Source organism: Natrix helvetica, assembly GCF_964273705.1.
Source record: "Natrix helvetica genome assembly, chromosome: 13".
In the NCBI taxonomy this organism is placed as follows: Eukaryota; Metazoa; Chordata; class Lepidosauria; order Squamata; family Natricidae; genus Natrix; species Natrix helvetica.
The window spans coordinates 1928706-1948673 of record NC_138557.1 but is presented as its reverse complement, the minus strand read 5'-3'; the positions used below and the strand labels follow the sequence as shown (position 1 = coordinate 1948673).

General features: G+C 49.5%; 1 protein-coding gene across 1 annotated transcript in view; it reads left to right on the top strand.

The window, feature by feature from the left end:
- INTS1 (integrator complex subunit 1) overlaps positions 1–17324 on the top strand; it is a 34406-nt gene extending 17082 nt beyond the window's left edge. The window contains exons 25-47 of the mRNA XM_081965313.1: positions 666–777; positions 998–1159; positions 1636–1782; positions 1911–2009; positions 3037–3161; positions 4087–4344; positions 4687–4846; positions 4944–5084; positions 5197–5377; positions 5486–5594; positions 6043–6161; positions 7365–7452; positions 8310–8536; positions 9142–9265; positions 10313–10446; positions 11322–11514; positions 12799–12926; positions 13032–13144; positions 14017–14130; positions 14519–14589; positions 15440–15531; positions 15688–15797; positions 16649–17324. Of these exons, the coding sequence (XP_081821439.1) occupies positions 666–777; positions 998–1159; positions 1636–1782; positions 1911–2009; positions 3037–3161; positions 4087–4344; positions 4687–4846; positions 4944–5084; positions 5197–5377; positions 5486–5594; positions 6043–6161; positions 7365–7452; positions 8310–8536; positions 9142–9265; positions 10313–10446; positions 11322–11514; positions 12799–12926; positions 13032–13144; positions 14017–14130; positions 14519–14589; positions 15440–15531; positions 15688–15797; positions 16649–16764 (3123 nt within the window). The 3' untranslated portion in view covers positions 16765–17324. The remainder of the gene's footprint in view (positions 1–665; positions 778–997; positions 1160–1635; positions 1783–1910; positions 2010–3036; positions 3162–4086; positions 4345–4686; positions 4847–4943; positions 5085–5196; positions 5378–5485; positions 5595–6042; positions 6162–7364; positions 7453–8309; positions 8537–9141; positions 9266–10312; positions 10447–11321; positions 11515–12798; positions 12927–13031; positions 13145–14016; positions 14131–14518; positions 14590–15439; positions 15532–15687; positions 15798–16648) is intronic.
- The last annotated feature ends 2644 nt before the right edge of the window (positions 17325–19968 follow it).

The window sequence follows — 19968 nt, the reverse complement described above, 5'->3', positions numbered from 1 at the left end:
CAGCCCTCTTTCCCCCTTGGCCTTCTAGGCCGGGGTTTCGCAACCTCTGCAACTTTAAGAAGGGTGGACTTCAACTCCCAGAATTCCCCAGCACACAAGCTTGAGGGTTTATGGGAGTCAAAGTGCATGCATCTTAGTTGAATGGGGAATTCTGGGAGTTGAAGTCCGTGCATCTTAGTTGAATGGGGAATTCTGGGAGTTGAAGTCCATGCGTCTTAGTTGAATGGGGAATTCTGGGAGTTGAAGTCCGCGCGTCTTAGTTGAATGGGGAACTGTTTGGAATGGAAGTGTATGAACGCAAAAAATTAAAAGCAAGAATCTGTGGAACAACCTGCCTCCAGAAGTTGTGGGAGCTCCATCACTGGAGGCTTTCAAGAAGAGACTGGAGAGCCATTTGTCGGGAACAGTACAGGCTCTCCGTCTTGAGCGAGGGGTTGGACTAGAAGACCTCCAAGCTCCCTTCCAACTCTGTTATTCTGTTAAGATAGCTGTGGAATCTGAAAGAAAAGGAGCATTTTAGAAGCTGGTGTAGACATCGACCCACAAATTCATGATGGAGGGAGATTCTTATTTCCCGAGGAGGAGTGAGTTGGACTAAGTGGTGGGGAGAAGCTTCTGCCACGAACGCCCTTCCTTGCTGATCGTTTGACCCGTCTCTCTTCTAGTCGGAGTCTCAGGACCAAGTCTTCCTTCGATGGAGCGGTGGAGAAACCGCCACAATGCACATCCTTGTGGTCCACGCCATGGTGATTCTTCTGACCCTCGGACCCCCTCAAGGTGAAGGAAAGCTTGCTGTGAAAGCGACCCAGGGGGGGCTGGGGGGGGCGTTTCGATGGGTCGCAGGTGCTTCTAGATCAGCAGCGTCCCACATCATCAACTCGGAAGTCTTGTGGACTTCAGCTCCCAGAATTCCCCAGCCAGCTTCTGGGCGTTGAAGTCCCCCAAGTCTTCAAAGCGGCCAAAGTTGGACATCTCTACTCTCCACGTTGCTTTCAAGCGGACGACAGCGACTTCTACGCCCTGCTGGACATTTGGTTCCCCGAGAAGAAGTCTCTCCCCACGGCTTTCCTGGTGGACACCTCCGAAGAGGCCCTGCTGCTCCCCGATTGGCTGAAGCTGCGCATGATTCGCTCGGAGGTGCCGCGGTTGGTGGATGCAGGTAAGAATATAGGATAAGAATGTATATATATATATAAATTTATTTACGGTCACAGACCAAAAACACAAGTACTACAAAGGGACATAAGAGAATTGATCGTAGCATCATAGCAATCAGTCACCAGAAGGTTAACGAAGGGAAGTTACGGCGTTCTTCTCTAATGGTTACAGCTCTTAAGAAAAATTTGGAAACCTGAGAGGTGATGTATGAGAAGCCATCTCCAAGGCAATATGCAAACAAATTGCAGCCATTAGGTCTAGAAGGGACGATTTCAAGAAGAGACGGTGACTTGGATCTCTCTGCGTTATACATGGGGCAAAATAGAAGGACAATTTAACCATTTTAATACTAATGTCATAATTACACTGTAGTAGAATAGTATAACGCCTATAATCAGATTTTACATACGCACATTTTTCTTCCTATTATAATCCATGGTTTTTAAAACTTGTATTTCTCGTTTCTTTTTATTCCAGCGTTGCAAGATCTAGAACCCCAGCAGCTGCTGCTCTTCGTCCAGTCCTTCGGCATCCCGGTTTCCAGCATGAGCAAACTCCTGCAGTATCTGGATCAAACTGTTTCACACGACCCTCAGACCCTGGAGCAAAACATCATGGACAAGAGTAAGAGGTTTCCGGATCGGATCTTCTGCTCCCTCCCTCGCCCACCAGTCTCTTCCGGGCGTTCTGGGATTCTTGTGAAGCTACAGGACCCTCCTCTGATGGAGGCCTCCCGTGTTGTCCCTTAACAGATTACATGGCCCACCTTGTGGAGGTGCAGCACGAGAGAGGAGCCACGGGAGGGCAGACCTTCCACACCCTCCTCACCGCCTCCCTGCCATCTCACCAAGGTTCAGTATTTAGTTTTTGACAGTCCTTTATTTGCTCCTTTGACTTCCACAGCTGCCTATCTCAGTAGCTAGAACGTGGACTAGTAGAGTTGGAAGGGGCGTAGGAGGTCTTCTAGTCCAACCTCCAGCAGGAGACCCTACGTACTGTATTTTTCGGACTATAAGACGCACCTACCTTTTGGGGGGGAGGAAAAGATGAAGAAAAAAATCTGCCTCTGCTGACCAGCCTCCATCAGTATTCAGTATCTGGCTAGAGTCCTTGCAGCAAACAGCCTGCTCAGCTTCACCACGTTATTGCAGTCTGATTCAGCACCAACAGCTGAGTGGTGGTGGTTGCATCGGCCTCCCGGAATTCCGTCAATCGGCTTTTCCAGGCTGCAGGGATCGCCAGAGCCCATCGCCGACTCCGCATGTTGCATTTCCAGCCTCTGCAGGCTCCGTTTTAGACCCGTTCCAGGCTGCTGAGATCTCCACAGCACATTGCTGCCCAGGGCCCTGTTTTGACCTCTGTGCAGAGAATTTTTGGTTGCCGCCTGGAACCGGCCGAAAATGCGACACACGGAGGCCGAAAATGCGATGTGCAGAGGTGGTGGCAATATGCTGTGGCAATGATGTGCTGTGAAAAATAGGAACCATTTTGGTGGGAAGGTAGCAGCGGTCTGTCCACCTTTGGTGCTGAGTCATGCCGGCCACATGACCACGGAGACGTCTTCGGACAGCGCTGGCTCTTCGGGTTGGAAATGGAGATAAGCACCGCCCGCTAGAGTTAGGAACGACTAGCACATCTGTGCGAGGGGAACCTTTACCTAACAGGGTTGGGACATTCATGAACTGAAGGAGTTTCTTGAGTGACAAGCAAAACAGAGAAAAACGAAGTCCAGTTGCCTTTTGAAAAAAACACCTTTGGAACAACTGGATGGTTGAGAATCTCCATAGACATTGCTCTGGGGGAAACAGTGGGGGGGTATCTTTGAAACTGACGAGATTTCATCTCTCTCTCTCTCTCTCTCTCTCTCTCTCTCTTTAGATGGCGACGATGCCCCATGCATCAAATCCAGCCTTGAGGTTCCAGAAGGGCAAGGCAGGAGCCGAACTTTAGCCCAGTTCCCGATTGTCGATCCCGAGGCTGACTTAGCGAGTATCCTCCTCCAGGTAACGGGCTTTTGCCTTTTTTCCTTTTGGGGTGATGGGAGTTCTCTTCTTGGGCCATGGATTCACTTAAAGGACACGGTGATTTGCTTAATGATCCCTGCAAAAGAAAAAAAGCAATGAATAAAATGAGGTTTGGTCATTGTTGTGGCCCACCAGCAGCCAGTGAAGCTGGCAGCTGATTCAGACAGTGAGGAGGTTGGGGAGGAAGAAGGGCCAGTCCTGGAGTCTGGGGAAGGCTCTGATGAGGGCTCTGTGTCGGAGGCAGAGAGGGGGCCAGAGACGTATGCCAGTTATCAGCTGCCTTCGGAGTCAGACATCAGTGAGGCAGAGGAACAGCTGGAGCCTGTTCCCAGTGTGCGCATGCGCAGAGTTGCCAGACGAAGGGAAGAGCTAAAGAACAGGGGTCGACTTGGGAGGAAGGCCACAGGTGGACGATGAAAGGCCCCTCCCAGAGGAAATAAAAGAGGAGCACAAGGGGAGGGGAGTTTGCAGGAGACAATCAGTTCACTTCATTGGTTCGTGACTCTCCGAGGCTCCTTGCCAAGTTCTGCAGAGATCGGCCTGGCAGCTCTCCAAACCAGAGAAGGTCTGTGACCATAAATCCTCCCTCGAAAGACTTTGCTGGAGGTGAATGAGCAGAATTCACAGTCAATTAATAAAAGGGTTTTTTTGTCGGGACCAGGAGTTTTCTTCAGGCTCTTGGGAAGCCTCGGTCAGATCAGTCATGTGGGTCACCTGCTTAACAGCCATAAAGGCTCCATTATGGTCATAACTGCCCATCAGAAACGATTCCCTGGAGTGATCTTACGTCTGAACTCCAGAGAAGGCGCATAGATCTTTAAAAACGAGCACCCCTAATTTAGCAGTTTTGAGCCAAAACAGGTCCCACCTTTCTGACTTCCTTCCTTTCTTCCGGCCTGCTCAGTTGTTCCCACTGGCTCCAGACCCCCGCTGGCAAAACTCAAACCCACGGCCCCTTGCCCTGGCGCTGCAGCAGACCCTCGGCCAGGAGTTGGCCCACCTGCGCCATGGAGGGGGCCCCTCGTCTCCCAAGATGGCAGCGCGCCTGCTAAAGGCCCTGGCCGCCCTCTTGAACTCACCCCATGGAGGAGCCCTGGTGATGGCCATGCACCACAACCACCCCGTGTCGTGCCCCCTCCTGCGCCTGCTGTGGCAGCACCAGGTGAGGCTGTCAGGCCCAAAGTCAGATCCTGGGGGGTGGAAGGGGAGGAGAAGACCCAGAGATAAAGAGTTTTCGATCTATCGACCTATTTTATTTTTATTTTATTTAATGTCTGTGCCACCCACCTCACTCCCCAGAAACTCTGTGACCAAAGCTCCTGTTTCAAAGCCCTTTGGGTCATAAAGGGGATTCTTTCCTGATCATGGGGGCACCTCAGCTGTTGGCATATTCACCCTGGGGTAGAACTTCCTTCCAAGGCCTTTTTAACACCCCTTTTTGGAGGCCGGCGGTTCTGCCCGTAACCCCAACTCCTCCTCCTCCTCCTCTTCCTCCTCCTCTCAGCGCCACGCTCCCCAAGACGAGGCCTTCTCCTCGCTCCTTTTCAAAGTCCTCATGCAGATGTTGCAGTGGCTGGAGAGCCCAGAGGTGGAGGACAGTCTCCTCAGGAGCCAGCTCAAGTCCTTTGCGGTTCAGTTTTCATCCCAACACAGGATCAGCGATGGTAGGAAGAAAGCGGAGAGAATTTGGGGCCCTTCCCAAGCGGAGCCCGTCTTCCCTCCGTGCCGTTTCACAGCCCTTTCTCCTTTCGGTTACTGCAGCCCAGGCGGGGTTCTTGCACCTGGCGGATGCGCTGGCCTTTTGCCACAACTCGGAAGTCATCGGCTCCACCGTCCGCGCCATCGTGGCCACCTTGAAGTCCAGCAAAACATGGAATGTGGAGCCAGAGCTTGTCAGCAAAGGTGGGTTTGTTCCCCTCCCCCCCCACCCGCCTCCCATTTCTCCCGTCCTGCCTGTCCTTCTCCTCTGAGTCTCAGCACGGTTTTGTTTCTCCCCCCCCCCCGCCCCTTCCAGTCCTCGAAGGCCTGACCAAAACGCGCTCACCGTACCTGGAGGAGTTGTTGGCGACCCTCTTCTCTGTGGCCACCGAGGTGACGCCCCATTTCCCTGCCTCCGGGCCCATCTCGGTGGTGACTTCCCTGCTGCTCCAGTGCCGAGAGGAAAGTCGCATTAAGAAAGAAGCGGAGACCTCCAGGTTGGGTTGACTCTTCCGGTTGGCTTCTTGGTCTTCCGTTCCTTCCCGTCTCCTCTGGGAACTTTGCTCCATGGTTCCACCCCCCCTGCTCTTTTCCTCCCCCTGCAGTGTCGAAAGCGCCTCGGGCCTCTTCATCGACTGGTTGGAGTTGCTGGACCCAGAAGTCGTCAGCAGCTGCCCTGATCTCCAGCAGAAACTGCTCTTCTCCTGGGATAAGGTGAGGGTTGGCCTGGGACATCGGTCAAGGTTGAGAAAGGGACGTCCTCCAAGAGCTGGGAAGCCCTACACCAGTGGTGGGTTACGACCGCTATGTCCCAGTACGGGCGTACTGGTGATTGCCGGGAGCACGGGGTACCGTTCCGGTACAGTGCTCCGGAGGGCTCCCCCCCTTACCAGTATTTGAGCTCTTCGGGGCTTCCGCGCAGAGAGCGTACGACGCCTGCGCTACGCTCCGCCAAGCAGCTGGAGCATTGCGGAGGCGTCATGGAGTGTCGCAGGCGGTAAGTATGCATGCACATTCTGTGCACATACACACACACACACACACCACCCCTCTGAAGGTGCAGGAACAATTTTGAGTGTTGCGTTGTGATCCGTTCTAGAGATGTCATATTTGCTTTGCCTTGTTGTTGCCCGTTTCCCAGCCTCTCCTTTTCCCTCCGTAGGGTAAATCGGAGCCCCTCTCCTTCCGCCCGTACCTTCTGGCCCTCCTGACCCACCAGTCCAGCTGGTCCACGCTCCACTCTTGCATCAGGACTCTGCTCTGCAGAAGCCAAGAGTGCAGGTAAGGCTGCCAGGGCCACCTATTCGTAGAAGACCCAGCCAACGACGCACGTTCTGGTCCAGTGAGCTTTTAGAAAGTTCCACTACCTTCTAGCTGACATTTGCTCTCCGGTGGGAAGGGGTCACCACGAAGAAGGGCCTGGTTCCAGGTTGGAAAGCTGACAGGTTCTGAACTTCGTTCCGTGTTCTTCCCTTTCATTTTCCAAGTTGACCTTTGATTTCTGAGCAGCTCAAAGTTTGGAGAAAACTTTGTGCGCCGCTCCCTAAGCTTGGGTGACTCGCTGTCCTGCGATAGACGTCGCTTTAGGCCTTGATCCAGAAGGTGCCAGCAGATCTTTGATAGTTTTCTGCAACTGACATTTGTAGCAACGGCTACTTTTGGGAAAGACAGGTTAACAAGAGGATGAATGAGAGAGCAAACGAGAAGTTGTGGGTTCCCTTCCCAGCTGCCCTTCCGAGGTTTTATTAAACAGAATGACAGAGTTGGAAGGGACCTTGGAGGTCTTCTAGTCCAACCCCAAGCAGGAAACTATACATTTCAGAGAAGGGGCTGTCCAGTCTCTTCTTGAAAGCCTCCAGTGTTGGAGTAGCCACAATTTCTGAAAGGAAGTCGTTCCACCGGTTAATTGTCCTCACTGTCAGTAAATTAGTTCTATGTTGGCTCTCTCCTTGATTCGTTTCTACCCATTGCTGCTGCTTCTACCCAGAGATGCTTTGGAGAATAGGTTGATCCCCTCTTCTTGGTGGCAGCCCTTCAAATTTTGGAAGCCTGCCATCATATCACCCTTGGTCCACCTTTTCATTAAACTAGCCATGCCCAGTTCCTGCAATTGTTCATTGTATGTTTCAGCCTCCAGTCCCCCAATCCTCTTTGTTGCTCTTCTCTGCACTCATTCTAGAGTCTCCACATCTTTTTTGTATTGTGGCGATCAAAACGGGATGCCGTATTCCAAGTGTGGCCTTCCCAAGGCCTTATAAAGCGGAAGAATCACTTCACGTGATCTTGATTCTATCCCTGTATTAATGCAGCTTAGGACTGTGTTGGCTTTTTTTGGCAGCTGCAGCACACAGCTGGCTCCTATTCTTTCTTAGCAAAGAGTCTCCCAAGAGGAAGGCGGTGCAGCATTGGGTCTGGGAAGTGGGAGGTGGGCAAAAGAGACGGTTCTTTTGGATGCTGCATCCTCACTTTGATCTCTCCAAACAGTTTTGACCCAACGGCTTCCTTGGATTTCTTGTGGGCCTGCATTCATATGCCCCGCATCTGGCAAGGGAGGGACCAAAGGATCCCACAGGTATGTGTGTGCCCGTCGAGATCATGGGATCACGGGTTCCTCAAAAGCATCTCCCCAGCCACGTATATGAGACTTTTCTATGACGGGCCCTCATGTTGGAATGGAGAAGTTGTAGGACTGCACCAGTCAACAAGAAGACACATTTTGAAATAAAGGTGATGTTTCTTCTCAACCTTGTATGGTCGGGAGAACTAATTTCAGTCCCACATTCTTCTTCACCATTCCACACTGTAGATGTCCGTCAGAGTTTGTTGCATAAATTCAAATCCAGAAAGCACACACAGATAACTGATGCAGCTGGATTCACTAACTTCTTTATATCCATAAGGATAGATGAATAAATGTACAACACCAACAGCTGGTTCTTCCAAGTGAACCCAAGGCAGGAGAGTTACAGGCAAACACAAGCAGTTAGATTCATTTCAGCAGACAAGCCCCGGCAGACTGCTTAAGTTTACTTCTCAGAGCAGCAGACTGCTTTCTTCTTAAGTTTCTGTTTCAGCTCTCTGCACACACTCAGATCTGTTTAAGCTCCCATTGGCTGACTTAGTTCATTGGCTGACCTCGTTCCCATGTCTCTGCCAATCATAAATATTCTAACAATGTCAGGGTTCCAAGTAACACCCCCAACAGAAGAAGACTCCAACTAACTAGATCTGTGCAGTTGATCTTTTCCAGTCAATTCGGATGTTTCTTTGCATAAACCCTACTTTTGAAAGATTTGGATCCGATTCAGTGACTTGCTTTGATCTGAGCTGAGGCTCCATTGGATCCGTTTCGATCTTCCGAACCGATCCGGCCCTTGAGATCCCTTCCCCTTTGCGCCTGCCTGACCCCTCTCTTCTGACCGCTGACAGAAACGCCGGGAAGAGTTCGTCCTGCGCCTGAAGACCTCCGAGCTGCTGAGCTTGGTGGGGCTCATCCTGGCGGAATCCGAAAGCAGGACCCCCAACGCCAAGGAGACCAGCTGTTTGGTCACCCAATCCCGGCTGCCTCTTCTCCTGAGCTGCTGCCATGGAAACATGCAGAGGATCCAAAAGGTCACCGAGCACCTGATCTCCTCCATCCAGAAGTGGGGAAAGAGGTGGGCCTGCCTAGAAGGGAGATCGATAAATACACAAAGGGATTTTTTACGCTCTTGCAGACCAGAACAGGAAATCGGGCCTGCAGAAAGTTGAAAACTTTTGAGATGGGCAACAGTAACTGAGTCTTGCAAGTCAGATTCCTGCAAGAATCTCCTGTTGTTGTTCCTTCCTCCTCTCCCTTTCTTCCTCTTCTTTCTCTCCCCTTCTCCCCTTCTTCCTCCTCTTTCTCCCCTTCTCCCCTTCTTCCTCCTCCTTCCCCTCTCCTTCTCCTTCCGTCCTCCTCTTCTTAGTATTATCTAAATACTTCTGAATGTTATCTGGACTTAGTGACTCTCTGCATAACTCTTGTCTCTGTGAAATCCTTTCCGGGGTGGCCTATTCTGGCCTGCAGCTCATTTATCCCAAAGCTGCTTTCTGACTCTTCTGTGGTCCATCGTTCAGAATCCCTGGGATCCCTTCTTTGGCATCCAAGGGAATAAGTGGCGCTTTGCAAATCCCAGTAGCAAAACTTGACCTTGGATGGGAATGCTGGTACCCCTAAAATCTGCAAGGTTCCTTTTTGATTTGCCGGAAATGCTCCATCAAATCTTCATCTCTGTTTCAGCTCCATGGGGAAACACTGCCGAGATCTCCTCCTACAAATGTACCTTCAGCTGCCAGAGCTCTTGGTGCCGATGCCCGAGACTCTCTTGTCCTGCGAAGGGGCCACTGACAGCAGCCCCTGTAAGGTGAATATTGCTCTGGCTTGGCCCAGAAGTTCATAACAGATTCCTACTTTGCGTTGCTATCCTAAGTTAAGAAGTCCCTGTTTCCTCCACAGCTGCTCGTGTCTTCATTCACCATTTCCTGTTTTTCTTATTTATTGATTCTTTCTTTATTATTTATTGGCCAAGTATGATTGGACGCACGAGGAATTTGTCTTAGGTGCATAAGCTCTCGGTGTACACAAAAGATTATTTCTTCTTTTTCTTTTTCTTTTTCTTCTTCTTCTTCTTCCTCCTCCTTCTTCTTCTTCTTCTTCTTCTTCTTCTTCTTCTTCTTCTTCTTCTTCTTCTTCTTCTTCTTCTTCTTCTTCTTCTTCTTCTTCTTCTTCTTCTCCTTCTCCTCCTCCTCCTCCTGCTCCTCCTGCTCCTCCTCTCCTTCTCCTCCTCCTGCTCCTCCTCCTGTATGTGTATGCATATTTTTATATATATATATGTGTGTGTGTGTGTGTGTGTGTGTGTGTGTGTTATATTTGTACTGATAAATAAATAAAGGGATAACACAAATATAAAAAGACAACATTAAAAATAAAAATATGGTTTTCTGCCTGCATGGTGTTCTGTGATAAGCCGAGGGACAGAAGGAGGGAGTAGTGACCTTCCTCCCATATTTAGTCATACCAGGGGTTGTAACACAAATACATACACACACACACACACACACACACACCGACCTACCTACATATATATGGCTGTGTGTGTTCCAGCATAACTCTGGAACCCCTCGTGCAATTTCAACCAATCCTGGTACACAGATGACTTACCCTCTGGAAACAAATACTGTGGGGGTAAAACACCCTTAATGTATAAATTAATGGGAATTGCAAGAAAGAATTCCCGTCAGCTGAGGAGCGTCCAACCTTAGCAACTATTTAAGGCTTGGCAAACTTCAACTCCCAGAATTCTCCGTGCCGGCTGGGGAATTCTGGGAGCCGAAGTTCACAAGCCTTCAAAGTCACCAAGGTTGGACCTCCCTGAGTTACCTGTTTCAGGTATGTCTGTGTCTCTCTGCAGCTGGACAGCCTGATCCACCGGTTCATCACCCTCCTCGCTGATGCTGGCGACGTGAAGATGAACGAAGGTCGGCTCTGGGACGCCAATTTGGCATGTCGGAAGCTGGCCGTGGCTCACCCCATCCTCCTGCTCAGGTGCGTGGCCCCTTGGCTCCCTGGGGGGGTGGAAAGAGTGGGTTTCAAGAGTTTTTGGCTGCACAAAGGCCGGGAGGCATTAGCTCTGCTTCTGGAGTCACACCCATCACTCAGTCTTGTTAGCACGATGATGGTGTGTGTGTGTGTGAGAGAGAGAGTGAGAGAAAGAAAGAGAGAGAGAGTGAGAGAGAGAATGAGAGAAAGAGAGAGAGAGAAAGAGAGAGGGAGAGAGAGACTTTGTCTTTTCTGCTCCAGCCCCCCCTCCTCCCCCTTTTCTCAGACCTTGGAAGGTGTGAAAGAGCATCAAAGCTCAAAAAAGGAGCTCCTCCTCCCTCCCACCCCCTTCCATGTTGTATTATTATAAGTGGCTGCACAGCCAGCCAGATGTTTGGACTGGATTTTGCATATTTTTATCCCCGTCCCGAAGTCCTTGCCGAGGGCCTGGGATCGGCCCATAGGGATGTTTTGATGGGGCTAAAGGTATCATCGCAGAGAGATCATCCAAAAGGTTCTTGTGAGTTGGATTAAAATGGACAAGAGCTGAAGCCCTAAAGAGAAGGTGTATAATATAACGAGGATTATATAAACTTGATAAATGTGATAGAGATCCTTAACAATGTTAGCATAAACTGGAAACTTAGTTAGATTTGTTCACGTCTAACAGAGAAATGTTTAGATAGAAGAAGAAAGCAAGATGTTTTTGTCAATGCCGACAAAACGTGGATGGGTTTTTGGTTCAAGTGGCACTCCTGGTATTTTGAGATTGCAGGGTTGTTTTTTTAATTATCAAACTTATTTATCCACCCAACTCCACTGCCTTCCTGGCCAGAAACCCCTCTTAAGGGTGCTCCCCTTCCTCCTGTGTCCCTCCCCAGGCACCTGCCGATGGTCGCCGCTCTGCTGCACGGCCGGGTCCACCTCAACTTCCAGGAATTCCGCCAGCAGAAGCACCTGGCCTTCTTCCTCCACGTGCTGGGTATCCTGGAGCTTTTGCAGCCGCAGGTTTTCCAGAACGAGCACCAGGGGGCGCTGTGGGACTGTCTCCTTTCCTTCATTCAGTTGCTTCTGGTAGGGGAGGGGCTGCGGCTTTGGGGAAGGGGGGGGGAAATGTGTCCTGCAGACAGACAGACTCACACGTACAACACACACACACACACACACGTGCGCACCAGGATAGCCAAGAGTTCATCCCCAGGAGTCGACTTCAGATAAGGACGTCACCAAGAAGGTCGCATCGTCTCCAGCAGAGTCGAGTGGCAGAATATCTGGTTGCCATTCTAGAAGGACGTTTGGAAGAGAGGCTCTGGTGCTCAAGGTCGAACTGTGGGGTCCTTGGGGGTCTCTCAGGCTGGGTGGTTTCTTTGCAGACGTTTCGTGACCCAGCTAGGGAACATCATCAGTGCTAGAAGGGAGTGGGTTTGTGGATGGAGAAGGAGAAGAAGAAGAGTGAGGAGGAGGAAGAGGAAAAGGATAGGAGGAGAAGGGGAAAAGGAGGACTGTGGGATCCTTAATGCTATCTGAGCTTGGAGGTTTTCTTGCAGACGTTTCATGACCCTACTAAGCAACACCATAGTAGAGCATAGAAATGACATGAACCAAGCTGAGAGAGCACCCTGGGGCTCCCCAGAATGACGCCTGGCCTGGCCTCCCACCGTTCTTCCAACGTCTTAGGCTCCCATCATAGAAGCTGGGAATCCTGGTTACTTCTGAGCAGAACTTGGCGACAGCTCTCTTTGCAGAAACGGGTTTCAACCTTAACCCATTCTGCAGGCGACTAAAATCCCCCACGATTCACAAGTGGTCTGGGCCAAACCCAGGTTGTCTGTCTATGTCACTCTTAGGAAGAGCCTAGAAGTTGTGTTTTCCCCGGTGTCAGGCCTGCAGCCATCTTTTCTTTTGGATCTTTGGCCTGCCACACTTTCTAGTATTCCACTGGGCAGTTTTCTATTGTGGGAAAATGGGAGGGGGGGATTGTACGGAGTTAGATGCTATGTAGCCATAACAACATTCTTACTAGGAAGCCAAGGTCATCCTTTGTTTTTGCACCTCTGCACCTGACCGGAACTGGATGGGAGGAACTGTCAGCATGGCAGTGGGAGATAGGAACATGGGATGGACTTGTGGGGGTAGGGGCAAGATCGTGAACTTTCAACTGGGTGGGGAAAACCGGGAAGCCTTCAGATTCGGGTTTTCCCAGATGTGCCAACATATGTCTCTTAATGAATTGGAACTTTGAGCAATGAATGAATTGGAACTTTGTCTCGGACTCCAATTTAATTTTGGACGCTATTTGGAACCCTGACACCTGGGCTGCTTCAGAGGCCTCACCTGTGCTCGCTTCTTTTTCTCCAGAGCTACCGGAAGTCTTCTCGCCACCTGGCCTGCTTCATCACCAAATTCGTGCAGTTCATTCACAAGTACATCACCTCCAATGCTCCGGCTGCCGTCTCCTTCCTGCAGAAGCACTCCGATCCCCTCCAGTAAGTCTCAGACCGTCTCGGCCCCCGGTTGGGAGCTGATGGCCGAGCACAAGAGCTGGGTCAGGGTTTCCACGGCCTCCACGCTCACCTTTGGCTTCTCTGCAGTGACCTCTCCTCGGACAGCAATGACCTGGCGATGCTGAAATCTCTTCTGGCCGGTCTCAGCTTGCCCAGTCGGGCTGGTGCTTCAGATCAGGGAGCTGAAGATGAAAAGAACGGTGAGTCTCGGTGTCTTTGCTGGCAGACGGTTGGGAGGTGAGTCACCTCATTGGTGCCTAAAGCAGGTGTGGATTTGCCAGTGGAACTTTTGAATAATCGGAGGACATTTGGTTTGTGAACAATTCAGATCCCTCAACAGAACAATGGAGTGGAAGTTAGTTGCTCTGGAAAGTATCTAGCACCAGCAAGAGCACTTAGACTTATATACCGCTTCAGAGTTCTTTACAGCCCTCTCTGAGCAGTTTACAAAGTCAGCCTCTTGCCTCCAACAATCCGGGTCCTCATTTTACCGACCGTGGAAGAATGGAAAGCTGAGTCAACCTTGAGCCGGTCAGGATCGAACTACTGGCAGTGGGCAGAGTTAGCCTGCAATATTGCCTTCTAAGGGAGGGAGGGAAGGAAGGAGGGAAGGAAGGAATAGCAATAGCACTTAGACTTATATACCGCTTCAGAGTTCTTTACAGCCCTCTCTGAGCAGTTTACAAAGTCAGGCTCTTGCCCCCAACAACCTGGGTCTTCATTTTACTGACTCAGAAGGATGTAAGACCTTGATCTGGTCAGAATCGAACTGCTGGCTATGGGCAGAATTAGCCTGCAATACTGCATTCTAATTACTGGGCAACCACAGCTCTTAAAGAGAGCCGTAGCTCTTAGACTTATATACCGCTTCACAGCGCTTTTACAGCCCTCTCTAAGCGGTTTACTGAGTCAGCCTCTTGCCCCCAACAATCCGGGTCCTCGTTTTACCGACTGCGGAAGAATGGAAAGCCGAGTCAATCTTGAGCTGGTCAGGATCGAACTGCTGGCAGTCAGCAGAGTCAGCCTGCAATAGGAGTAGCACTTAGACTTATACACCGTTGTCTGGTTTCAGATGAGGCTGCAGCCGGATCTTTGCCCCTGGTCAGCGTCTCCCTCTTCACGCCACTCACCCCCGCTGAAATGGCCCCCTACATGAAGAGCCTATCCAGGGGTCAGAACATCGAGGGTAAGTCAAAGCCAGCCCCACTGGAAATTGTACACCCAGAAACACTTCATCTTTGGGGTATCCTGCAGGCCCCCTTAATGTTGTGTGTTTTTCAACCTGGGCTGCTTTAAGAGGGGTGGGCTTCAACTGCCAGAATTCCCCTGCCAGCTGGGCATTCTGGAGTTAAAGCCCTCCCCTCTTAAGGCAGCCAAGGTTGAAAAAGGCTGCCTCGATGTAGTCTATCTGCAGCCAATAAAAGCTGCCAACTAATGGGGCAGCCCCATGGTAAAATGGCACTTTTTTTTTGAGTATCAGAAAGAGGTCTATGAATTGACAGCCCCCCCCCCTCCCTGCCATTATTTTTAATTGGTTTTAAATTGTTCCCTCCTCCTCTCTTTCCGTTTCTCAGATATCTTGGAGGTGCTGACCGACATCGATGAGATGGCTCGGCGGAGGCCGGAAATCCTTGCTTTTTTTTCTGTAGGTTAACTCTCCTCTTTCTCATCTTCTGTTTTTGTTGTTGTTGTTGTTGTTGTGGGGGGTCTCTCCGGTGGCATTTCCCCCCCCCTACCAAAAGTAGGGGTGTTGTTTTCCCTTTGGTAGCGTCTTGATTAGAGGATTGTATTCTGCTTGATTGTTTGACTGGGGTCAATCCCTGCTTATCTGTTGGTTGCTGGATAAGATGTGTTCTGGTCTTTTTGTTCCCTTTTTTGGCTTTTTATCATCTCTGCTGAGTGGCATGTAAATGTAGTTTATGGGACGGTTTAATATCTTGACTTCCAACAGAATTTGGTCAAACTACCATGGAGAAAACCACACACACACACCCCAACTCTTAAAGCCCACTCCCTTTTAGTACTGATGATGTCACCTAGATGGATGAAATGTTTGTAACAAAATAGCCAAGTTCAAAGAATACTAAAGACCCCACAGTAGTCTCCCCCTCCCCTTTCTCCTCCTCCTCCTCTTCCTCCCTGCAGCTGGGCAATGAAATGTCTGCAAGAAAACAACGAAGCTCATAGACTCCCCAAACCCCAACAGTCGTTGTCCTTCTCCTCCTCCTCCTCCTCCTCCTCCTCCTCCTCCTCCTCCTCCTCCTCCTCCTCCTCCTCCTCCTCCTTCTCCTCCTCCTCCTCCTCCTCCTCCTCCTCCTCCTCCTCCTCTCTGCAAACTTCCCTCCCTTCTAGCACTGATGACATTCCCTAGTTGGGCCATGAAACATCTGCAAACAATCGAAGCATCAAACTCAGCACAAATACTCCCTATACATGCCGTCCCTGGCAATGCTCACCAGATGTTTCCCCCTCCCTTCCCTTTCTCTCCTTCTCAGACTCACTTGCAAAAACTGATGAACTCTGAAGAGGAGACTTGCCGGAATCTGGCTTTTAACCTCGCGCTACGCTCCATTCAGAATAATCCCAGGTACCGGGGCCCGGAGGGGAGGAGCTAAGAGGAGGTCAGGACCCAGCTGGGTGGTGGAAGGACCCCTAAACCCTACATCATCTGGGTCGCCGTTGATTCTTACCCTCCTCAGTTCTTTCTCTTTCTCTCCTCCTTTCCTTTGTTTCGAACCTGCAGCATCGCGGCTGATTTCCTGCCCACCTTCATGTACTGTCTCGGCAGCTGCGACTTCGAAGTCGTCCAGACCGCCCTGAGAAACCTGCCCGAATACACCCTCCTCTGCCAAGGTGAGTCCCACACTCCTCTGACCTGGCACCAGTGGTGAAATCTACATTCCCCCCCCCCACCGATTCTGTGGGCGTGGCTTGGGGGGGTCATGTGACTGGGTGAGCGCAGCCAACTTCCCCCCACTTTTTAAAGCACTTTTTTCTTGCCTGTTCGGGTGAATAGAGAGATAGAGAGAAAAATGGATTAAATGATAGACAGACAGACAGACGAGAGAGAGAGAGAGGAGAGAGAGATAGGCATGTAATATGTGGGCAATACAACATAGGAGATAAAATATTAAATTAAGATAAAAGCTGTGGCTCAGTGACTAAGATGTTGAGCTTGTCGATCAGAAAGGTCGGCCGTTTGGCGGTTCGAATCCCTAGTGCCGCCTAACGGAGTGAGCTCCCGTGACTTGTCCCAGCTTCTGCCAATCTAGCAGTTCGAAAGCACATAAAAAATGCAAGTAGACAAATAGGAACCACCTTTGGTGGGAAGGGAACAGCGTTCCGTGCTCCTTCGGCATTGAGTCCTGCTGGCCACATGACCACGGAGACGTCTTCGGACAGTGCTGGCTCTTCGGCTTTGAAATGGGGATGAGGACCGCCCCCTAGAGTTGGGAACAACTAGCATGTATGTACAAGGGGAACCTTTACCTTTATAATAAAATCAGCACAAAACGAAGCCATAGAATTGCAATGGGATATGCATTATAATTTGATATCTAAGGAAGCGAACGATTGAAGTGCTTCCATCCCAGGCAGCTGGAAACTTCCTAAGGCGCCATTCTTCAACTAAGGAGGAGCGTGAAGGTGTTTCGTTTCACTGCATTTCCCTAACCTTTCCTTTCCACCCCACCCCACCCTCGCAGAACACGCGGCATCCCTGTTGCAGAGAGCTTTCCTGGTGGGCATGTACGGGCAGATGGACACCAGCAGCCAAATCTCGGAAGCCTTGAAGATTTTGCACATGGAGGCCATGATGTGAAGAGTGGCAGCAACAGATCCGAAGATGGACCTTGTCTAAGGTGGCTGGCCAGCAACTCTTGAGAGGAGAAGAAAAGAAATGGATGGAGGAGACCAAAGTCTACCTGCCGGAACATTTCTGATAGAAGAAGAGACTTGAAGGATCCTGGGATTTATTCCATTCCGGGATCCTGGTTTGATTGGGAAGGAAAACATTTCTCCATCCTCCTCTGTGCAGCACAAGCAAAGCAGGAGCCGTCCTTTTATTTTCAGCTACACAGAGCTAAAAAATAATAATAATAATAATGTGGGTGTATCCTAAAAGTCTTCCTGGGGATCAGATTCCAACCGGTTGAACAGGGGTATCAAACCTTAGCAACTTTTAAAGACTTTTGGGCTTCAAACTCCCAGAATTCAGGGAATTGAAATCCAAAGGTCTTAAAGTTGCCAAGCTCGGACACTTCGGCTGTAGAACGTCAAAAAGCACCTCCCGAGAAACGAATTCAGCTGTTTTTCTTAGCCTTTTTAAATTAAAACGTCGTGTTTCATGTTCCTTCCAAATATACAAATCTTCGTTTTGGATTTCCGTTGGGTTTTTTTGGGGAGGGGGGGAGGTTGCTTCATCGCGGCCAAATAATACAGATATTCCTCAACTTCCTCAACCGCAGCCGAGTCCAAATTTCAGTTCTGTTCGTGCAACTTAGGATTGCATTAGGGGGACCCCCTCTTCTTTGGGGAAGCCCCTCAAATATTGGAACACTCCATCATGTCTCCCCTGGTCCTTCTTTTCATCAGACTAGACATACCCAGTTCATTGTATGTTTCAGCCTCCAGTCCCCTAATCCTCTTTGGTTGCTCTTCTCTGCACTCTTTCTACAGTCTCCACATCTTTCTTTTTTTAATCACAGTGACCAAAACTGGATGCCGTATTCCAAGCGTGCGTTCAAATCCCCCTCAAGCCACCAGCCTTCCTCATTTGGGAAATTGCTTCCGCCTCCAGAGGGAGAGAAAAACCAAACCGTTTATATTCGGCCGCCTCGGCTTCGGCACATGGCTTTAGTGGTCACAGAGGGCCTGAAATGAAATCCGAGGCTAATCACGGAGTGGTTTCCCCGGGCAGCTTAAGGATGATGAATTTGGCTTACCAGCCACCGAGTGGCTTTTAAGCGCTGACTCGGGCCAAGGACCGGCCAGATTCGTGAGAGCTGCTTTCTTGGCGCCTGGCTTGGTTTGCTTTCTGAGAAATTGGGGAGGTGGGGGGGGGGGGAAATAGCTGGAATTCAGCTGCTTCATTTCTCTCTCTTTCCCCCCACCCCCTTTGAAGAATTCCTGGGGAAAATAGTTCCAAGTTGGAAGCATTGGTGAAGAATTCCAAATATGGTAAAAAAAATATATTCAGGGTTTTCTTAATTGATACCAATTGCAAAAATGGCTCTTCAGGATTGGAATTTGAATTTAATTCCTTCCATCTTCTCTCCCCTCTTTGCAGAAGTCCTAGGGAAAATAGAGAGTAGAATAGAAAATAGAATAGAATAGAATAGAATATGGAATGGAATAGAATAGAATCTAGAATAGAAAAGAATAATAAGAGAAATAGAATAGAATAATTAGGATAGAATAATAGAATAGGAATAGAATAGAATAAAGAAAAATATAGAATAGGAATAGAATTCAGAATAGAACACAATTCTGAAGTGGAACAGAATATTTTTATTATTTAGAATATTATTATATTCTTTATTATTTATAATATTTTTGATTCTTTAGAAGAATCAAGAGTAGAATTTCAAGTAAGGTAGCAAGGCTTTCAAGAGTTCCCCAGGCGTAATTTATTCCCATTGCAGAACTTGTCTTCCAGGATTTGTATTGCATCTGTGATGGGGGGGGTTGTTTGGGGGGGGTGTTGGGCCCCTGCAGCTCACACGAATTTGCATCTGCGAAACCCCACACGAAAGGAGTCTCTCTCTGCATTAGATGGCTTCCTCAGAGGGTTTTATTAGCACATTTATTTTGCAAATGTATTGATTTATTTGCTGAAGCGAAACAGGGCGCACAGTGAATTCGGAGGGACTCATAAAGGCAGCCTCACCCACTCATAACTGTTGGCGACACACACAAAAACAGCCAGAGCTTCGGTTATGATCTTGGGATAGCCATCTTGACTTTTTGGACCCTCTTGGGCAGATCCTTCTGCTGTCAGGGTTCCAAATAGCATCCAAAATTAAATTGGAGTCCGAGGCAAAGTATTGCTCAAAGTTCCAATTGATGAAGAGAGCCATGTTGGCACATCTGGGAAAACCTGAATCCGAAAGCTTCCCTGTTTTCCCCACCCAGTTGAAAGTTCATGACCTTGCCCACACACCCACCAGTCCATCCCATGGTCCAATCATCCACTGCCATGCTGGCCGCTTATACCCATCCAGTTCCGGTCAGGTGCAGAAGTGCAAAGACGAAGGATGATGACCTTGGCTTTCTAGAAAGAATGTTGTTATGGCTACATGTCATCTAACTCCGTACAATTCCCCCCTCCCATTTTCCCACCATAGAAAATGCATAGGAGAATAATAGAAAGTGTGGCAGGCCAAAGATGCAAGAGAAAAGATGGCTGCAGGCTTAACATCTGCCTCCAAGCTGAAGAGAGGAATCCCAGGGAAGCCAGAAAGGTTGAACAGAAGTCTGTTCCAAATAGGCAACTTAGTGCCAAAAAAAAAAAGTGCCAATAATTTAAAGACCAGAGTGGACGACCCATGACTTTTGGGATGCTTGCACCACGTGACTTTCTCTCGGTGCAATGATATCAAAAGAACATGGGAATTGTAGTCCAAAACATGGAGAAGGTATCAGTTGGCTTCCTCCAGAAGAGGAATATGATAGGATGATGGGGGGGTGGGGGGGTGCTTCATTTATTTGGGCATGATTTTGGAGCACGAAGCGAGGCTCCAGATAACTGGCCCACCGCGAAAACCCCGAACGCATGATCATCTGAGGTTTAATGTGGCTGTTTTTACCCTGGCTCTCCCATCCCCCCAAAAGCCCCCTGCCCCCCACCCCTTCCCCCTGGGACCGCCCGATGCTCCTAAGCAATTTCCAATAAAACTCCCAAAGAGCAAAACGGCCATCGCAAGCCGCAATCTGCAATCTCTTTTTATTAGTGTAAAAATAAAAGGAGTCATTTTATTGCTATTACAGCCTGTTTGCCCTTATTTGCATAATTGTTAAATGCTAA